The sequence below is a fragment of the Lasioglossum baleicum genome, chromosome 18, assembly GCF_051020765.1.
Source record: "Lasioglossum baleicum chromosome 18, iyLasBale1, whole genome shotgun sequence".
In the NCBI taxonomy this organism is placed as follows: domain Eukaryota; kingdom Metazoa; phylum Arthropoda; class Insecta; order Hymenoptera; family Halictidae; genus Lasioglossum; species Lasioglossum baleicum.
Window position 1 is genome coordinate 4,624,519 of NC_134946.1, and position 22,405 is coordinate 4,646,923.

Sequence of the window (22,405 nt, forward strand, 5' to 3'; positions counted from 1 at the left end):
CGTTTAGTTCTGAATATTCTAGTCATTTTCTGATACCAGTATGTGGAAACTTCGGAACCGGAATATCATTTATATCGTGCAGAAACACTATTCCTTAGTCTCTTACCGCGTCCCAAATAGTTTCTACAATTGTTTCTCTTAACTATACAGAGCGTCATAAAAATCTTGTATTTCCTCTTAAGGAAACGGGGTGATAGCTAAGGTCATTTGACGGAACTTTTTCCTTTGTGAAACTGTTCTCCGCGGCTTCGTTAACGAGTTATTAACGAAAAACGCCGGCGACACGCCCCGTTGGGCGTGGCATTGCCCGAGCCGGACTCCGCCCACTGTAGGCGCGTTCTGGTTGGCCGGTGTTTGTCCTTAATAACTCGTTAACGCAGCCGCGGAGAACATTTTTGTAAAGGAAAAAGTTATTGCAAATAATCTCAGGAATCACCCGTTTCAAGGAAATGCAACGTTTCTGGACCTGTATAAGGATTCAGTGTAGTTATAAATAGACAATTTTTGTAGAGAAAAAGAAAGTGGAATCAAATAAAATCCTATTTTTCATAGGAACAGCTTTCGTAGATCTAAAACAAATAAAAATTGTAGAAAATGTTATCGAATTTTATATTCTAGCATTTTTTCCAAATTTTCGAAAGCTGTAATGCATACAGATCCGCAGTCTAATTATAAATATTAATTATAAACCGCAATTTTATGCAAAATAAAAAGTTTTTGCGACAAGTACAAGGCACAGGAGGTAAATTCATATTTTCCACTAATTATTTTCATTACGGTTTCGTTATTAATGCCTTTCGTTTCGTTTCTCAGAAGCAGCTCAAAGATTGCTTTCCACTGGCATTTTTCAGATCGCCAGGCAATTAGGAATTAATTAATACCGGATCAGGGGTGGAGAGTACTCTAATAACGAAACCAATCCGTTTGATAATCCTTGCGTAATCAAACAGAGGTATTAAACTTGTTAAGCCGAAGCCAAGATCTGTTCCACTTATCTGCACCGACGTCAATCTTACTTGTCTACGTAATAGACAATAACTAGACTACAGATCTTTGTACAAAATTGTTCTGCACGCTAATTCGTGGAACAATAAGCACGTCTTCGTTTCCACATTAACGATTTTATTGTATAAAAGCACATACACGTGATACTCCTAAGTAAAACTTTAATTAGCAATTACTTACAATTAGATTTTATCGGTGAAAAAACTTTTTCTTCGCGATATACACTTTGCGGAATTAATTAATCAAATAATTAGTAATGTATAAGAGAATATTATTTTTCATTATTACAATATTAAGTAAATGCAGCTACATATGCACTATTTTAATTTAAATAGTAAATGAAAACAGTAAAGGTCGATATCCCGTTCGAGCGAAATGAAGTTATGAACAATACATTGAAGGCTGAACTTTCGACTAACATATATATTTCATGTATTTTAAAGCTTATACGCTTTTTTCTACCAACCTGGTTGGCCAACATTAATTCTTGCCTTAATTCCAACCGAGCTGGTCCACTTTTAACGATACTTGCGAATGTGGAACGAAAATATCAGTCGCAAAAGGTGAAAGAAATTCACTTGGAAATACGAACATCCACTCTCTGGCTATTTTGCATGTAATTTTCACTGCAGCATTTAGTTAAGCTTTTCTAATTTCGAACGAAACCATCATTTTGTGAAGTATTAAGCTTTTTAATTTATTTTGTCTCGGGCAATGGCCACAGAACTTTCGATCAGCAGAAGGACCGTTTTCCAAAACGTAATCTACAGAAAAATATTTAACCCATCTAATTTTAATTAGTCTCTTACTTAAACAAAATAACTTACATACTGTAGGACCTCGATTAACCGGACACCGATTATAAACAAATATGCGTTTAAATATGATTAAATTTAATGTGCATAATGTGCATTTTAATTATTTCCTCGAGTATTGATTATCCATCGAGGCTTAATTTATCCGGACTGTTTGTCTCCCGATCAAGCCGGTTAATCGAGGTCCTACTGTATTTCAAATAATGCACAAATAATTGTGCGAAGTCCTAATACAAACAGTTTAATAGTTCTTCCGAAAAAATTCCTAACATTGCCAAACAGCAACCTGAAAAACCAGAATACTGTAACTCAGACTTAATTGACACAGTTTATAAAATTGTATCATGTTCGTCCGACTGATTGTGCGCTTAAACATACTGTTTCAGTTGGAGCAGTTATACATAGAAGTTCTGTACACGATCGCCAACACGGTAGGCGCCAACACAGGACAGTATGCCCATTACAAAGAGGACCTTTATATGTACGCTCAAGAGGCATTTAGAGTACCACAAGATCAACACCGACGATACCTAAATATTGCTTCCGAAGAGAAGGTATTTGCTCACAGTGTTACTACAACAATATCTTAACCATAACGTTAACAGTGCATTTAATATAAGCTCAAATACATGTAAAATCGTGTGCTTTCTTTATTTGTTTATATTTTCAGAGGAACATTAACAAATTGTATTTTACATATTTGCACATATTCTCATATCAAGACTATAAATTAATATATTAGCGAGCAAAGAATAGACATTCAGAGAAATGTTTTGTAATATTTTTAGAGGAACATTAACAAATTGTATTTCTTTATTACTTATACATGATGTGAAAAGTCTTATGCATAAATATGCAAAGATTTAATTTTATTTAGAAGAACTTACAAATTCAATTAGTTACCTTTCTCTGGTATTAACTCTCTTATTATTTTCTGAATTTGATATAACTGGCCAAGTTAAATTAGGAGAATGAGGGACAGATAAGGGTTAATAGCGACTGAGCTTATTCTGTTTATCTAATCTACGATAAACCCTACTGTCAGTCACTATTCATCTGACCCAGAACTATCCTGTTCTAATTGTCTAACTGAAATAGCCATAGTCCACCTGTCCAATCATGGATTACGACTATGTCGTTTATCTAGTCAAGAACAGGATCAAAGACTATTTATAGGGTACATGACTCAATTTGAATACGAGTCGAGAATAGTTGAGTATTGTTACTGCGGATTTTTATTTAATATACAGGGTGTCCCACGCATCACTTTTCACGATTTTGCAATTAAGTGCTTGCGATAATCTGACAAAAAATATTTTAAACAAAATTCGACGAGTCTTCGATTGGCTATAAGTACATTGCAATAAAAAAGTTCGAAAATTTTCTTTTTTTAGTGTTGTTAAGGCCACCTTCATTTTTTAAAAATGGTACTTCAAGGTCATCCGAAGGTCATGGTATACTAGATCGTTGAATTCGTCTTGATACAGGCTATAATACTGTCAAGTCAAAAATACCAAGTGCGATTTAAAAAAATGAAGGTGGCCTTGACAATACTGAAAAAGAAAAAATTTTCGAACTTTTTTTATTGCAATGTATAGCCAATCGAAAACTGATCAACTTTTGTACTTGAAAAACCGTGAAAACTAATTACGTGGGACACCCTGTATAATATATGCGTATAATTAAATAACTAATTGTGTCAATACTGTTGTTCACGATTGTGAATATTTTATAGGAATATCCATATCGTGTTTAACTTAACAAATTTAATTATTTGGATGGAATAAATTTCAGTTGAAATCGATTTTATATTAGTTCAGAATCGAGTTAATTTAGCCGCGTATTCTGCATAAAGAACTTATTAATCAAAGTGATTACACGTAAATTCATAATTCCGCTTCGTTGATCTCTTCTCGTATTTCCTATCGGGAATCTATGATATTATAAATATGAATATTGTTAGCGAGAAAAATCAAACGAAGCCGTTAGAATCAGAGTTTCACAGAGTGTGAATTTTTTTACAGCTAGTTTGATATCTGTTCTAGCCCCCAATTGTTGTTCTGAGCGTTGTGGTCGTTGAAGCCGAAGGATTGGAAGCCAAAGATGCAAACGGTAAGAATTCTCTTTATCGTTGTCACTAGACTGCGGATCTTTATGTAAAATAAACATTGTCTGCATGGATTGTAAGAGATAGAAACTAAACTGAACGCTATTTTTTCCCCTTTATGATTTTAATAGAGGCAAAATCATATATTGACATCTTCAATTTTTAAAGTTTCTCAACTGTTTTGAATTTTATCTATTCCATTTTGCTGTAAACGCATAAAAATCTAGTTAAAGGTCTAGTTATCAAACTCGTAACCATCCACTTTCGAGAGATATCGATACGAGATCTATCCAGTTGACAGGAACATGGATGAATTTTCTATTGGATTATGCACATAATCCTGGCAGGGTCACCGATGTCATAAACTTTGACGCAGCGAAAATTGAACTTCTGTACGTTTCTCAATTTTCATGATTTCATACAATATAAATTCAAAAAAGCATTTTAATAATATATATATATAAATTATATCTGAATAATAGATAAATCGAGTCAACGACAATTGGAACAATTAAATTATATAATCCACTTGGAAAACTAAATATCAATTTAAATTTAATGAATAACGCTAATGAATTCTTCTGCTCATTTGAATGGCAATTAAACAACTGACACGTAATAGTATGTACTCGGTAAATACGGAAAACAACACAGGACATTTGGAATGATAAACACTGCATCGATCATACTGCAGGCAGTATTGAAATTGTGCTGTGCTTTGATAACATTGATACAGATAGGTTTGTAATTGATACACTTGCATCAATTCATGTTCTAACATGTTTACCAATGAGGTATTCATGTTAATCACACAATCACGCTGTGTATTAATAACTAACTTATATTTCCAATATTTTCGATCACTTTGATGTTCAGGAATGTCGACGATAACACAACATTATTTTGATATTATATTATATTTATAGTATTTGTTCATCAGTGAACTACATACATTGCACCACGAAAGTATTTTTTTTTTACCACGAAAGACCTGATGTTTTGTAAATAATTAGAAGCATTGGTTTACTAAATGATCTGCAAAAAAGATTTTCTACAAAATCACAATTTACAAAAGCATTCTTTAAAACTTTTTTATTTGGGCCCTTAATGAAAATTCCAACTCCACCGTGCAGTACAGTTTGCGACATTTATGAAGATCGCGGGCACGAACTTATGCAATCATCTCATACATTGTAATTCAGTCATATTGTAATTTATAATTCAGATCTTCATTCAATTAAATTACAGTATAACACGTAATTGCAATTGGGGTACAATTATAAAATACTTTGTAATTAAATTACAATGAAATTCGTTGGAGTACAATTATAAAATACTTTGTAATTAAATTACAATGAAATTCGTTGGAGTACAATTATAAAATAGCGTTACGTGTTATGAACGAGGAAGAGGAATAGAAACTACGCCGCATAGACAGCAAACTAATTATTAATTATATTATATATTAATTACAGTAATTAATTGAAAGGTTTGAATTATGTAATTCAGTTACGACGTAGTTGAACTACTATACAGGGTGTCTCAGCTGGAGGAGGCTACCTAAATATCTCCTTTATTTTTAATGGCAAAAAGAACATATTTTTGGCATATTTTAAATGTTATCGAAGGAGTGTTTTCAAGGTCATCGTTATTTTTCATCGTGAAAACTTATTTTTTTATTCCATCTTGTTAATGACTTAAGCATATTCAAATGTATTTTTTCAGCCGCTATAACATGGAATAAAGAAAAATAAGTTTCGCCGATAAAAAAATAACGATGACCTTGGAGAAACTATGAAAAAAAAAATCGGATAAAAGAAATTGTTCTTCTATGATATTCCTCCTTCGATGCCGTTTAAATTATGCCATGAATAACTTTTGTGTCATTAAAAATAAAGGAGATATTTAGGTGGCCTAAATTGAATGTAATTCAATTGTGTAATTGAATTACAATGTAATTGAATTAGCACAACTCTGTTATCAATTGCAGTTTGTTCAAAATCTTTTGTGCATGTCATTTGGTAAATCAATTCTTCTAATTGCTCAAAAAAAGTCAGTTCGTTTGGTCCGATCATAAGAAAGTGATACTGTTTTAAAGTGCGTTCAAATACTTTCGTGGAAAATTTGAAGTTTTTAGGGATGGGGGAGGGAATGGAGCTTTCACAAATATAGTGCACATCTCGCTCACGCATGTCGAAACACGATACCGTACAATGACACGATCTGTATTGCCCGCAGGATTCAGCGATCCTTACTGTATGCTGGGAATTCAACCGGGTAGTACAGCAAGTGTGCCGTCAAGTCCTCAGACAAATTTAACAGCACACTCGCCCCACACACCCCCCGCCTCTCCGCGGCAAGCAACCCGGGCCCTTTCCGATGGCGGTGAAACCGAAAACTCGCAGCACGAGAAATTGCGAAAGCACCATAGGTAAGTCGAGGCAGCGATGCTTCCGTTTGCACAGCCAACGATCGATTACCCCCGGTTAACCGAGCGTTGAAGGTCTTAAAACTTAAAACTCCGACCCCCGAAAGTTTTCAAATTTAAGGCAGATCGAACAGTATAAAATAGACCCATGAGCTGCTCCAACTTTCGAAGGTTTAACCCGGTAATCGTGCTCTATCGAACCTCATCTGTCGGCCTGTAAATTAAACGTCGCTTTGTCGGAATGTTCAATTATTATTACGTTCGCAGATGGTAATTCCATTGGACAGAATATACGTGTACGAGAAAGGTGAGCATTAATAATGGAATTCAGATTATGGTCGAGTTTGATCGACTCTAGAAAAATTCAATAGATTCTAGGATAATTAAATCGGGTATGACTAGATTATAGCTCTCGTCCTTTTAATGGGTACTACAGTTAGCTAAATGATAAGTGAACCCTGTGACCTTTGAACTGTATAACATCAGTGGAAATGAAATAAAAGCCTGTCCCCGTGAAGCATTCGAAGGTTTACTTACTTGTAGTTTTACAAATGGTTGCAAAAGAATTTGTATCAGTTAAATATTCTATAGAATTACTTTATCTCCCTGCTGAGGCCCTCGAGGTGGAGGTAATTTAAAGGGCTGGTTCTGTATGACGATATAAGGCGAAAATGAAAAATAAAAATATTCCGATTTCCGTTTTTCGTTATTAACAATGGAAAATCCGCCTGAAGTGTTGCAACCCGAATAACAGAGGTGTACGTTGGCTTCAGCATGGACATGCGTGACAGATACGCATTTACCTCGGTTGTTATTGGGGCCCCAACGGATCCATGACCTACCCAACGTACACCTTTGTTGTTCGGGTTGCAGTACTTCAGGCGGATTTTTAATTACTAATAACTGGACTGCGGATTTTATGCATTTATGACAAAAATGGCTACGTATAATTGAAAGCAGTGGACATATTAAAAATATTTAAGGACATGAATGCATTAGTTTCAGCTTAATAGAATAATTAAAAGAAGCATCAAATTTTTTACTTGGCTCCTGTATCCTGCAATCAATGCAAACATTTTTTATTTTGTGAAATTGCAATTGTTTTATTCTTCATTTTCGTCTTGTAGTGTTATATAGAGAACCACCCCTGAAATTTCAAAATATACATAATTATCTAATAACTGCATACACCAGAATACTCTATTTTTGTTAATTTAAACAAAGGATTTTCACTTACCAAACGAACACTTCACCAAGTTGCTGATACGGAAAGGTCTGATCCAAATAGAAATAGATAACACTATCGACGTTTGCACCGTGGACAAAAATATTCTGAAGGATGTAGCAGTCTACTATAAGACTATCGCGGCAGAGATCGCGCGATGTGTGTCCTAGTGTGCTTGCTATCTCAACCCTCGAACGGTGTTGCGTGTATCTATTTTGACCTAGATTCGCAAGGGATCTACCTTTAACGTCTTAGATCAAAATGACCTACTCGACGCCAAGTCATTTATATCAGGTATCACTGAGATCGACGTGTCCCGAAGAAAATGTATTTACATTGAGAGAGGGGGTGCGAACGAAACTATAGCCGGCTCCGTGAACCCTTGGCGACTCCTTTCGTGCGGAGGCGTATCATAAATTACTTGAATGTATCTCTCGAGAATAATTCTCACGTGAACATGTCACGTAGCTGTGTTTAACTGTGCGACAAAGCCCTATTATTTCACGGTTTCACTCGTCGAATTAACTTCGCGTCAATATTCCACGAGCGCACACTATTGTTTTACGGAGATTTGTATTTATTGAAGGGAACTTGCGTAGGACTCCGATATCCACTTAATTATTTGCCTGAATTCACTGCGAAAGTTTCAATTTTTCGTAAAGTCATTTTAGATTCTCGGAATTCGAAGTATTAGTGGAAGCTTAAGAATCTTTTTTGATCAAAAAAATCTGTTAAAAAATCCTTAGACTTCGAAAAATCGTGAAGTAATCGCTGGTAGATAACAAACAGACTGCGGATTTTTATGCAAAATAAAAATTGTTTGTATCGATTACAAGACACGGGAACTACGTAGACATTTACTTCGTTTCCGAATCATTTTATTGGGTTGAATGCAATGCTACAGCACTTTCAAATTCTTCAAATGTTTTAACTATTTTATATTCGATCTATCTATTTCTATCATAAATGCATAAAATCTGCAGTCTAATAATGAGTTTTAATATTAAGAACAGACGAGCAACTTTTTGTCGATGTTCTTTCATTTAAAAAAAAAATCGCTGCTCATTGTCGACAAGTTTCTTCGTGTTTGTGTTGCCAGCAACAAACATTGGCGCTGCTGCCTGTTTCCGTTTGAAGCGGTGCAAGTCACAGAGAAGTAGAAAATGTGCGGGGACGCATAGAAACAGAAATAAATGCTCCTCAAGCGTGTACACATCAACATGGTCTATATAATAAAATGTTTGGAACAGTAACACAAGATACAAACTATACTGGAATGTGTTTAACTTACATTGGTTACAAAAAAAAAAATTTTTTATAATTTTATTTTTCGGTATTATATAACTGGTATTCATCTGAATAAATATTAATTTTCACAGGACTTTTTCTTCAGAAACATTTCAAAACTGTTATTTCGGACCTCTGGTAAAAAAATAAATGGTTACTTGTTCCAGCTAAATTTCGCTTTCTATTAAAAGCATTAGGAGGCGCCTAACTTCGCCCCTAATTAATCGAACTCCGCGAAGCAATTATCTGCGGCTAGGAAGAGCCTGTCATCTCCCCGCCTGATAAGATCATTCTGGAATCGGACGGAGTTCACATCCTGGTAATGATCAACGTAGAAAAGTTTTCTCGCGTGATCGATTAATCTTATTACGTACAGGGGGGTAACTCGATCGATCAGTTGAAGACAGTGCGCCGGGGGGGTGCGGCGTTCCGCGTAACAGAAGGGACACGCGTTCTCCAGACGCCTCTCGCTCGACTGACATTTCCACAAAGCGTCGCGATAACAATGAGGTGTTGCCGGATGCGGCAAGTTCTGTTTGCGACGCGACGGTTCGCGGGCAGAATAAGGCCGCGCTGGTGCATTCAGAATCACGCGGTCCGCGGTTCTATCTCGCGGCCATTGTCTTCGGCAGCGTCGGAGGCGGCGAGGCGATTAATTTTAGTTCTTCAGCAATCGCGGAACGTGTGTCCACGTTCGACCACACCACGTGCCAGTCAATCGTGTCGCGTTTTCGTCGTTTCCGGGCTCCCCCGTCGAGCAGCCATGCCGAACACCGAGAAATTGGCCATCAAACAACTAGAAACTATGTAAGAACCACTCTCCCCCGCGACGAGATTCCACTAGAATCCAATCAACTAGTGCTCCCGACTAGGTGTTCACGTCGATCAAGTGGGCCTAACTCGCTCGATAGAAATGCTGCTCTAGAGACATAGATTCAGTGATCTCCATAGCCAATAGCTCTCGTCGAAATCCTGCAATATTTTTCGATTGTGTCAATTGTGTGACGTGCACCCATCTTGAAAGTGATTCATCGTGTGATCCAGAGTGATATTCAGATGTCCCAGAAAATATCGAGTGTAACGAAGTCTCTTCATCCATCGTTAATTTTACTCTAAGATTTTATTGAAAATGTGCATTTAAATATTTATGAGACTTCAAAAATTTTTTTTCGCGACTAAAACCATCATAGATTTAAAGAACGAAGTTATCTCTTTAAAATGGCATCTTGAAAATTGACGTACGATTTTTTTAGCCGTTTTATCGAGTTTCGGATTAAAACTAATTCTTCCGAACGCAAACCTGATTTTTCGGATGAGAAAGAAATTGAGAACTGAATCTGTAGAATAGGAACAGAGAAGTATTATTGTCGCGCTTTCGCCTTTATGAATGGAAGACCGCCATTTCCTTCGTTGTGACTATTATTTTCCCGAATTACTGAAGATTCTAACAACCCTCTAAGAGCCGGAAACCGTTTACTGCTTCCCTGAGGGTGTTTGTAAAAATGGAGTTAGGATAAGACGATGTCTTATCTGTTGAAACTTTCCAACAAAGGTCTGCAGAAGCGAAGCCATGATCCTCTAGGGGCAGGATCAATTTTCCGCTACCGATAGCCACTCTGGTGGAATCGTAGTCATGCACTCGAAGAGTCGGCGAGGAAAGTGTTCTCCTTTAAGGATTTTTTCATCGCTGCAACATCAACGCGTGAGGCCCATTCGACGTCGTTTACCACGCTTTTCAAAGATATAAGCGTCTGGGTCAGCTATTTTTTGAATGAATTTGTTAAATAATCCCTCATGGATGCAACTTTAGAATGCCAATAATCGACAAGGCCTCGAAGAATTCATACAAACCAGCACCGTGATATGTGATTCGGAGAATCATTAAAATTATTATCTCCAGAAAATTATTTCTCCACTAATATGAATAGCTTTCAGAAAATTGTTGTAGATATTCACATAACTATGGGAGTTATATGATCGTAATTACCATATAGAAATCACAGGCTGTACGCGGACAATCATTTCGAACTTTAAAGCTGCTCATTGCGAAACTGCGTTTTCGGTTGAATATGTGTACTTCAAATTTTACCTAAATTTTACCCGAACATATAGAATACCGTTCTCCTGAGAGAGGATCTCGGATGTTGATATCGAATTAAAATATTATAAAATAATCGAAGAATTATTAACCACTGTTATTAATATAATATTTAATTAATAGACTGCGGATCTTTATGCATTTGTGGCTTCTGAAAATGTTCGAAAAAGGGTGGAATATAAAATTCAACAGAATCTAGTACAGTTTCTATTTATTTCAGATCTAGAAATGCTACTATCATAGGAAATAAGATTCTATTTTACTCTACTTTCTCTTAAAATTTGTCTGCAAACATTGAAAATCGCATAAACATCCGCAGTCTATTAATTAAATATAAAAATTCAAATTTTTTTCTACTGTAGAGGCGGAGTTTGTTCATCGATATTATAAGAGTTTTTGATTATTCTGATTAATTACAATATTATTAACCCACTTATTAACTAAAATTGTCATTTAAGTACTCAATTTGAGGCAATTAAATTAACTGAATAGCTGTTTTATTTAGGCTATCGAAAACACTAATGTGTCTACACGAAATACCATCAAAAGTAAATTTCTAAAAATTTTTAATCAGAGCTGTGAACGGTCCTAAGCATTAACAATTACATAGCTATAACAATCGTCCGTTGTCCGAGGATTAATGATTACTAGACTGCGATCTTTATGCGAAATAAAAAATATTTACGTTTATTGAAAGACACAGCTAAATAAAAAAATTTTTCTTCTCATAATTATCTTGTTAAACTAAAACTAATACACTCATCTCCTTAAATCTTTTTAATATGACCCTGCTTTAAATTGTGCGTACCGATTTTTATCATAAATGCATAAAATCCGCAGTCTAATGATTACGATTGAACTTCGAATATACTGTTCAGTTGGATGCAGTTGCAGGCTTAGATAGGGAAGGGTAGAGTGGGGGACAAGTCTCAATCTGACGACACTGCGTATCAGAGGAGACTTTGGTATCAAGTATCCCAGATATCATTTTCACGCTGTTGTGGTTCAAACTGTAAAATGTAAAATGTAAAATACATTGAAGGTTTCTCTATTTGCTGGGAAAAACGCCGCACGTCATAATTTCAAAAAATTTCAGTTTATGCATGAATTAAGTTCTACAGGGCGACCCAAAATTCCTTCAACAGCCGGAAATAGGAGGTTCCTGAGATCATTTGAAGCAACATTTTCCTTTGCAAAAATGTTATCCGCGGCTTTGTTTAGGAGTTATTAACGAAGAACACGGACCAATCAGAGCGCGACTTAGACGCGAGTTGGCGCAGTCGGCCCGGCGCGCCAACTGTCTATTGGCCGACTGCGCCAACTCGCATCTATGTCGCGCTCTGATTGGTCCGTGTTCTTCGTTAATAACTCCTAAACAAAGCCGCGGATAACATTTTTGCAAAGGAAAATGTTGCTTCAAATGATCTCAGGAACCTCCCATTTCCGGCTGTTGAAGGAATTTTGGGACACCCTGTATAGTATAGGATTTGCGTCTTTACCAGAAAAAGTGATGAAAATAAATTCGAAAGGCTGAAAAAATAGTGCAATTTAAACGATGTCCTATGTCAAAGCATTAGTGGTCTTGCTGTTTTAAATTACACCTACTCATTTTTGCCATAAATGCATAAAATCCACTGTCTAGTGATCACAACTTTAATCGGCAACATCTCGAAAGTGAAAGTATATGACCAAGCGGCGTTCTTCCTGACAACCACTGATTTAACCAACTCACGTACCATATATATGTGGTGGTTGGATAGCGTTTGGCTTCTGTTAATTTTTATGAAACACTGACACACGTGATAACTGTTCATTTCGGTGGCTGGTCAAAGGACGAAAGTAGGTTGGTTGCTTGATCGAATGTTTAATGTCTCGAATAGCGTGGGTACGTTTCAATCGAATTACCCTTTGACTGGAACGGGCAATTCCTCGAGAGCTAAGTGCCGACTTGTTGGTATTGCTAATCATGGCGATTCCCGGGGAACTGTAGCCAGTGATAGAAGCAGAGAGCGACATGGCAAGGTCGGGGAAAGGTATTGTAGCTGTTCGAAATCAGTTTCAGGCTGTCGTTCAAGCGAAAGGAGCATGCGAGCAGACGCGAACATCGAGAGTCCTTAAGCGGCGCGGTTCCGGCGAAGTTTATACGGGCGACCACGGTGAAGCCGCACACGCTCAGCCCACGATGGAACGAGAAGTTTCGTTTGTAAGCAGCACCAACCGTTCCGGGAAGCTTGTCTTCCTTCTAATTGTTCCGAAATCGGAAACGCGTTACACGTCCAATCGAACTCACCCGCCGATAAAACCTAACACTCACTTTTTTTTCCATTTCCCAGCGACATCGACGACATCCACACAGATATCCTACACCTGGACATATGGTGAGTAAGGTTGTTAACTGTTCATTTGCGGTCGGATGGGATTTCTTTAACCGTCGGCTGGAGAACGGTCTGACAGCGAAACAGAATTTCTCCGTCAGTCACTTTTTAACCTTCGAATTTTCTATTCGCTAAGCGTATTAGGCATTATGTAATGATTTATACATGTAGCGACTCTAATCTTAATTAGTAACATCAAGAAAATGGTAGTTAGTTTTATTAAATGTTGTAGTTTGTTAACATGTTAGAACATCTGCATGTTAACAGATCTGCAATTTAGTGATTAAAAATAATATCAATTCAAGCATGAACCTACTAAATTCATAAATTAATGAGCATCTCACCTCCGTCGTCGAACGGTTGAAGAAATTTCAGAGCGTGTACAGAAAACAAGAACTTGGGAATATGTGTGTATAGGAACAGAAAGAAATTCTGATCTGGAACGTAAACTGACAGTTCTAAGTAACAACTCATCGACAGACGTAATGTGATTCTGGAATTCTTGTTGTACAGGGTGTCAAGAAATTATGTGTAAAAACCTTTGCGAACGTGATTCTACACCTTAGGATCGGCGAAGATCTGTGAAAAAAAGTTTTCTGCAAAAATGACCTTGACCGATTTTCTCAAGGTTAAATTTTTTAAATGATTGTCTCGTGTTCTGCTCGTCGAGGGGAACAAACTTCTCGAGGGAACCGTGGGTCAAAAATGAATCGTACTTTTTGAAACCCAAATAACACATAAACTTGATTCAGAATTTGTATAGCAATAACAGGAACATTTTTGCATCACTGAGATATTAGTGTTACTAATGTTGAACAATTAATTGAATCAGATATTTATAGCAAAAGCACATCACTGTCTTGGTCAAAATAAATTGGATCTGAACATTCTGTGATCAATCGCCATCTTATAAAAACTGTACTTACCACGGAAAGTGAGTGACGCAATGAATTATAGTAGACCCCCCGAAGTTCGAACATAATTCGTTCCAGGAGACCGTTCGATCGTCGAGTAGTTCGAACATTGAATGAAGTTCTCCCGTTTGAAACAATGCGAGTTTAATTAAATTTCAGAGATGAGCCTTTTAACAAGCGTCGAAATGACGAACATTCTTCTGCTTTCTTTCTTCTCGGTTCGCATTCCGCTTGTCTGGCCCGGGCGTTTGCTGCCGTCAAATGAGACTGTGCTTCTTTGTTCGAGCTACGCGTTTTCGTTCGTGCTTCGAATCGGACACATTTTTGTTCAAATTTGGAACCGTTTGAACCTCGAAGGTCCATTGTACTTCGAGGCGTCACCCTCGAAAAACTCTGAGTTTCTGAACGTGTGCGGCACATTCTTGTGAATTTTTATTCTGCGACCACATACGTGCATCTTCCGCTCGGAAGTGTTTCCGTTGTCCTGACAGACATAGTTTTAGGGACCACGACGACGAGTCTTCGGTATTCGACGCGGTTAGCAAGTTGAACGAGGTACGCGGCGTCAAGGGTCTCGGACGATTTTTCAAACAGATCGCGCAGAGCGCGAGGTCCGGCGGACAGGACGACTTCCTCGGCTGCGTGAATATCCCTCTTCAGGTACTCAATGCTTTTTATTATGTCCCACCTTGGTTCTAAATTTTTTAAGAATCATATTTTGAATATACCAAATGGCTTAACACTAAACCTACCTAGAGGTGTCAAATGACCCATTTTACATTTTTTATTTGACCATTATTGAAATTGTAAAGGTGTTTTCATGGGAATTTATTGAATATATTTTTTGACACTGGTATATATTATAGTAAAAATCGCACGAAATATAAATAAATTTAATCTTGTTATTTTTAACATTTTAGATTTTATATTTGACAATGATTGAAATTGTAAAGGTGTTTTCATGGGAATTTATTGAATATATTTTTTGACACTGGTATATATTATAGTAAAAATCGCACGAAATATAAATAAATTTAATCTTGTTATTTTTAATATTTTAGATTTTATATTTGACAATTATTGAAATTTTAAAGGTGTTTTCATGGGAATTTATTGAATATATTTTTTGACACTGGTATATATTATAGTAAAAATCGCACGAAATATAAATAAATTTAATCTTGTTATTTTTAACATTTTAGATTTTATATTTGACAATGATTGAAATTGTAAAGTGTTTTCATGGGAATTTATTGAATACATTTTTTGACTCTGGAATATATTATAGTAAAAATCGCACGAAATATAAATAAATTTAATCTTGTTATTTTTAACATTTTAGATTTTATATTTGACAATGATTGAAATTGTAAAGTGTTTTCATGGGAATTTATTGAATATATTTTTTGACTCTGGTATATATTATAGTAAAAATCGCACGAAATATAAATAAATTTAATCTTGTTATTTTTAACATTTTAGATTTTATATTTGACAATTATTGAAACTGTAAAGGTGTTTTCATGGGAATTTATTGAATATATTTTTTGACACTGGTATATATTATAGTAAAAATCGCACGAAATATAAATAAATTTAATCTTGTTATTTTTAATATTTTAGATTTTATATTTGACAATTATTGAAATTTTAAAGGTGTTTTCGTGGGAATTTATTGAATATATTTTTTGACTCTGGTATATATTATAGTAAAAATCGCACGAAATATAAATAAATTTAATCTTGTTATTTTTAATATTTTAGATTTTATATTTGACAATTATTGAAATTTTAAAGGTGTTTTCATGGGAATTTATTGAATATATTTTTTGACACTGGTATATATTATAGTAAAAATCGCACGAAATATAAATAAATTTAATCTTGTTATTTTTAACATTTTAGATTTTATATTTGACAATTATTGAAACTGTAAAGGTGTTTTCATGGGAATTTATTGAATATATTTTTTGACTCTGGTATATATTATAGTAAAAATCGCACGAAATATAAATAAATTTAATCTTGTTATTTTTATAATACTATACACATCATTCACTTTTGATGGTCGGTAGGTTTAGTGTTAAAGCGGTCCTGGGCAACTAGTGCTCCGAGAGTTGATGACGTAGAATCGGCTCCCCCCACTACCGCGCTCCCCCCGCCCATTCGGTGTCAATTCGCGCTGGTCAGCAGGGTGGGGGTAGCCGATTCTACGTCATCGATTCTCGGAGCACTAGTTGCTCTGCGTTAAAGTTTCCTGCAAAGCTCGCAAACATATTTAAACAAAAATTTCCCACTCTTGAGAAATTATAAACTGTGATAATTTCGTGAAAAAAATTACAATATTAAATTTCGAGTAATTTTACTCGTTAATTTGGTTGGCAAGAAAGTAATTTCGGTATTTTAAGATGAAATAAAAGCCAATTTTGGGAAAACTTTCAAGTTTTATGAAGCTACCAGAAAGACGGCGAAAGATCATCGAACAAAATGGAAAATATTTTACTGATTTTATTTCACATTAAAATACCGAAATTACTTTCTTGTCAACCCAATAAATAATAATAAGTTACAACAACCATTCCTAGCCATTCAACAGTTAAACAGAATTTTTTTATTTCTCAGTGACAAATACACTTTATTCCTCTGCCGTCTGCTAATTCAATAAGTCGTGTATATTTATACGCAGTAATCCCTCTTCGCATAATCTCGTCATTTAGATCACGCAATGCCAACGTAGTGTGTACATCATTTTGCATCGGCAGATAATAAATGGCAGCCTCGTACTTTGACGAATATATCAATGCCGTGATAAAGGACACGACAAGTTGCGATTACAAAAAGCAGCATATTAATTCCCACATTATATAATATATCAAAACGAGCGTTGCGAAGAATTTTCGTGATCTGTTATCAGGACATTCCGAGCACCGGACTCGATCGATGGTACAAACTCGAAGCGAGAACACAACGCAGCACCATTCAGGGTAGAATTAGATTAAAGCTGTGGCTATCGACGAGAGAGGATAGAGGGACTTCTGAGGAAGACAATTGGGGTGAATTAAGGCAACAAGAAAGACTATATACTGTTTTCCTCAACCACGAAATGCACAAACAAGGGGTACGTATAAATAGCACGGAACAATTCCAGAATCAGATGCTACAACATTCCACAGGCTTCGAATATTCTCGATGAGACATTTACTTCTTGAACATTCTTGACATTTACTTACTGAAAAATCTATGAAAAAATAACCGGAGAAAAGAAATTGTTCTTCTATGATATTCCTCCTTCGATACCATTTAAGTTATACTATAAATATTTTTTTTGTGCCATTAAAAATAAAGGAGACATTTAGGTGGCCTCCTTCAGCTGAGACACCCTGTATATCACCAATCTGGAAACGTAAAATAATTTTTTGTTATTTAGATACTGGGTTAATTGTCAAGTACATTAGTTATAATCATAATTCATATATAATATTTATTATTATAACCTCTATTTAGAATATATTTTGTGTTGTGTCACTTTTCTGATGAATGAACGATCTGTGTTAAATAAAAATAGATTATTCTCAATACGATTTTACAATAATTATTAAAACTAAAGAAACACACACACGTCTACTTTATTATAATAACTTTAATTAATGCTTTAAACTTAAACTTTATTATAATGCTAACACTTTAATACTTTAATATAATACTTGAAACTGCCGGAGAGTTTGGCTCTGGACTCGGTTTAACGATAAGGGTTAATCGGAGCTAACGGAAACACAGCTGAACACTTCAGGTTTAGAATGTCAAAATACATGTATGAACGATGGCCATCATTTTTGACAATTTAGGAAGACTTCACGGGAGAATTGCCACAAACGGCACTAACAATTCTTCACCAACACGCCGTCCAAGGTGATGTCACGGAGTTGCAGCAAGCGTTAGTTAGATGGGTAGCGACCTCGCGACAGCCAAACTGCGATCCCCGGATTCTTTACCGCCTTCTTCAGGTTGCCACGAATCTTCCAGCACTTACCTGCGTATTACAGTCGGGTATCCTGCAGCGTAATAAATAAAATAAATATTTATTACGAGACTGCGGACCTTTATGCAAACTAAAAATATTCTGCATTGATTGTTGATAACTTTGTTACATTAAAAACGATGTTACAGTGTTCTTAAATTTTTCTACTCTATTACTGTTTTATATTCCATCCAAACTATTTCTTCATAAATGCATAAAGATCCGCAGTCTATTCATTACATATAAATGTATATATTGCACACATGTGTAAAGTTATAATAAAATGATAAAGGAAAGAAAGGAACCATCAATTCTACTACTGCCGGAGTTCTTTGGCAAATTCGTCTGCCACAAACATCTTTTAAAAAAACAAATCCAAAAATTTCTGTTCCGCATTTCTTCGTTGTAAAATTGTTTGCTATAGGATACCCCACTTTACCCCAATATATTATGATCATTTCTATTATTCACACGAACTGGCTTGCAGGAGTTGGATAAAGTGTGGCACACGGATACACTTTCTCGAGACGTGGCACAGTGTCTCGCTGATTCCTTCAACGATTTCCTCGATTTCTCCTTAAAGAAAATTCGACAGCACCGCATACTTTATCCGCCGTTGCATCGACCGTCGATCTCAAAACTGGATTATCTCCTTAGGTGAATATTCCTTGAACAGTAGCATTAAACAAAACGTTACATTTGTATAATAAAATACAGTTACAATTGTATAGTAAACTACAATTGCAATGAATCAATGTAACTGCTATTAGTACTAGTCAAATCAGAGTCGTCAGATTAAAACTTGTCTCCCCACTCTACCTTCCCCACCCTCCCGCGCGTCACGTGACTAATCCGGTGCTGGCAGAGAGAGAGAGAGGGTAACTTTTTCCCCTCAAATCATGCTCATCTGGCGACTCTGAGCAAAACACTCCTGTAGACATGAATACAACTTCTACACTTTCTACTGGATACTTGTACATAATTATATTATACTATTTCGATTTCGTAATTACTACATTATAAATATGATTAAAGTTTATGGGTCTTTCTTACAGGTGTTTAGGATTGCTATCAAATATGCCAGCTTTCCGATCGTGTTGTCCTTTCAACAAAGAAATTCGTGGAGAAATTATAACTGCCTTAAGAAAGGGAACCCTTGATTGGTTGGTGATAGATTTAAATGAATTTATATTTTCTTGTTATTGTGTATGCTTATTTGTTGGTACTCGGTGAACAACCATTAACGTCAGATTTTTACCAATAATTACTTTTGTTACAACTTTGAAAAATTACTAGGTTACTAATGTTTATTGTTCCCAGGTATGAAAGCATGAGACTGCAAACAATGTGTTATGACAAAGAGCCAGATCAAGATGCAGACAAAGCCCTACAAGACTTTACAAACTTAGTAACTGCATTACTGGTAGACCTGGAGCAAGGGTTGACCTATTATAACAGTCTTTTTGAATGGTGAATACATTAACTTTCTTTCACTCTGAGCAATTACTTTCTTTCCTCTGTTAATCTGAAACTCTAACATGCTGTACATGTAGCTGCACTACACATGCCATCGTATTAAATTGACTATCTTTAAGTTAATGAATTAATATTATAGTAATACTTTTCGTCTCTTGAATATTATTATTTCGGAGTATATACCGAAAAAAAATCTGAGAACTAATTGCTACCCCTGGCAGAGAATATTCGATCAAAAACATAAGTGTGATTGTTGAAAGGATTATTAAAAACGAAATTATTGAATATAATTAGATAAATACAAAGAGACTTTTGAAAATAATAAAAAAAAATGAATAGCACGACACAGCATTATAACAATTGGTAAAATTTCAAACAAGTAGTTTTGTATCTTAAGAAAAGACATATTCGTATTAGCATCTTCTTTATGTCTGACAAATTTAATCATTTTGTTTGTCTTTATCATAAGTGAAAAAATGGTTCACATTAAATATACGAATGATCTTCGATCTTGACTGATCGAACACTTTTTACTGGGGGTGCAGAAAAGGAAACCAGATATTAACATAAATATAATCAGAATACAAGTTTGTAATGCTTCAATTGTTCTGGCAAATGTGATTGTTAGCTAAAACACTTTTACTAATATGCATGCATAAAATTTTCGTACATTTTCAATTCTTATTAAATAATTTCTTACCTTCAGCGTAACTTATTAGACGATTGCAAAAGCTTGTGTCCAATTTGACAAATTAATCATATTACACTTTGAAATAACAGTTTTACTACTCAATTATATGTATAGTCACACTACCACTTGAAGTCTCTGAAAATCGAGCACGAACTTTTGCAATCATCCAATAGACGAGTACAGAAACATAATTCCAAAAAATATTTTTTCTCGTTGAAAATCCCCGAGAAGAAATTCAACAATATCGCAGTGTTAAACGAGGCACTGTGCGATCTATTTACGTTTGCTAAATAAAAACAAAAAAAAAAAACAGCATCCATGGTAGATCACAAACAACCGATGAAATATTATGTTTCAGCACGAATGGTGTGCCATATTTCGCGGCGGTGTATAAACAATTGGACAAGCTGGTAAGCAATTGAATGCGAAATGTGATCTGACAATTGAAAGAGTAAACGAAAGATCTAAGATACTCACTTGATAGTCCGTGACGATGCAGAATCAAAGCACACAATCATATAACACATAACTATATTTTATTCACTGTTTCGTAAAGCTGGATGTGCTATGTTTGGCTTATATGCTTTAGTCAAGACGTCGATCGTGTTTTTCTTCAAAATGACAATTATGTATGTACTCGAACTCGTTGGAAACGATAACTGTAAATCCCTTTCAACATTGATGTGAAAGTAACAAGACAAATATCAATGTGTGTCCGTGTTTCTACAATTAATTTTCACATCATCTGCGAATTCGGTCGACGTCCTTGCATCGAAATAACTGCAAAAACATATTACTCTTTATATATAGGGTGTTCCGTGTACGTTACGATGGACAATTCTGTTTATTATTACTATTTATCACGTGGACCATGAAATTCAAATGAAAATCATAAAAAATGTTCAAAACTGAAATTATTGTTGAAAATTAATTTTCAACATTTCGTTTATTCAGTTTTATTGTAATTCACGGAGACCGACCGATTTCGAAGGAATAAGTATCACGGGCGTTTTCATTCTCGGATCATAGATGAAACTATCGGTAAGAAATCTAGGACCGCATGTGATGTATCATGAAATTGTAAGATTTTATTTCCGCGATATTTGCGTGGCTGAAAATAGATGAAAAAATTATCCCGAAATTAAGTAATTCTCTCGCTAGCAGTGCGTAAATGACAACATATACTTATACAATACTTTACATTAAGAATTTCGTATAACAGTCTGAATTGCTAAATCACGTAACACTCTCCAAATATTTTCACGTTTTCTTTTCTTTGAAGATGTCCGACTTGGAAACAGAAGAACACCGTCATTACATGTTTCTTTTTTATCAAATTGAACAAATATTCGTATGTGGTCCTAGCATTTTAAGAGCAGTATATGTAAGTACATGATTCACTAATCGATATGGTGAAAATGAACCGTTACGTGGCAGTGTATAATATACACTGTGGTCATAGTTTGAAGCTCCTCGGGCGCTTAGGAGAACTAGGGCCGCCACGGGGAGCGAGACGCGCGTAGGGGGGCGTAGCCTTCGAAACTCGGCCGTCGCGAGTAAGTAAATCCGAGCGCTGTTCTATGGTCATTGTTATTTATATCACGTTCGCGAAATTGATAAAGTTTCAGGAGGATATTGAGGCAAGTTAGATTGTTGCATTTGACTAGGGACACCCTATAAATAAACAAATCGCAGTGACCTGAAGGCCAGGTTGAACGGAAACCGATGAAGTGCGATATGTCCGTCAGGTCATCGCGATCTTACTGTACACAAGATGTTTGTCCATAGCTGGCGGAACACGTGGCGACACACATGGAGAACACTTCTGAGGTACTTTTTTTCATCGACAAACCACCAAATGTTAATTTCCCCCTTCTTTTTTCTCTGTCTTCTCTCTTCTTCGAAACTCCTTCTGTATGTGACCACTCGAGCCGTCTGATCGCGACGTCTCGCATTTATTTGCCCT

The 22,405-nt window shown here is 35.7% G+C and overlaps 1 protein-coding gene across 5 annotated transcripts in view; it reads left to right on the top strand.

Moving 5' to 3' along the window:
- The window catches only part of Unc-13-4a (BAI1 associated protein 3), a 132,603-nt gene that overhangs the window by 98,003 nt on the left and 12,195 nt on the right, over window positions 1-22,405 (top strand). For 3 of the 5 annotated variants that reach the window (XM_076443284.1, XM_076443286.1, XM_076443285.1), the window contains exons 5-17: window positions 2,207-2,374; window positions 3,866-3,932; window positions 6,166-6,358; window positions 13,022-13,168; window positions 13,299-13,343; window positions 14,758-14,914; window positions 17,169-17,372; window positions 18,100-18,258; window positions 18,760-18,929; window positions 19,328-19,435; window positions 19,593-19,742; window positions 20,798-20,849; window positions 22,228-22,269. In XM_076443284.1, the coding sequence (XP_076299399.1) occupies window positions 2,207-2,374; window positions 3,866-3,932; window positions 6,166-6,358; window positions 13,022-13,168; window positions 13,299-13,343; window positions 14,758-14,914; window positions 17,169-17,372; window positions 18,100-18,258; window positions 18,760-18,929; window positions 19,328-19,435; window positions 19,593-19,742; window positions 20,798-20,849; window positions 22,228-22,269 (1,662 nt within the window). Of the gene's footprint in view, window positions 1-2,206; window positions 2,375-3,865; window positions 3,933-6,165; window positions 6,359-6,629; window positions 9,675-13,021; window positions 13,169-13,298; window positions 13,344-14,757; window positions 14,915-17,168; window positions 17,373-18,099; window positions 18,259-18,759; window positions 18,930-19,327; window positions 19,436-19,592; window positions 19,743-20,797; window positions 20,850-22,227; window positions 22,270-22,405 lie in introns of those variants that run through there. The other 2 variants (XM_076443287.1, XM_076443288.1) reach the window with 2 other exon arrangements.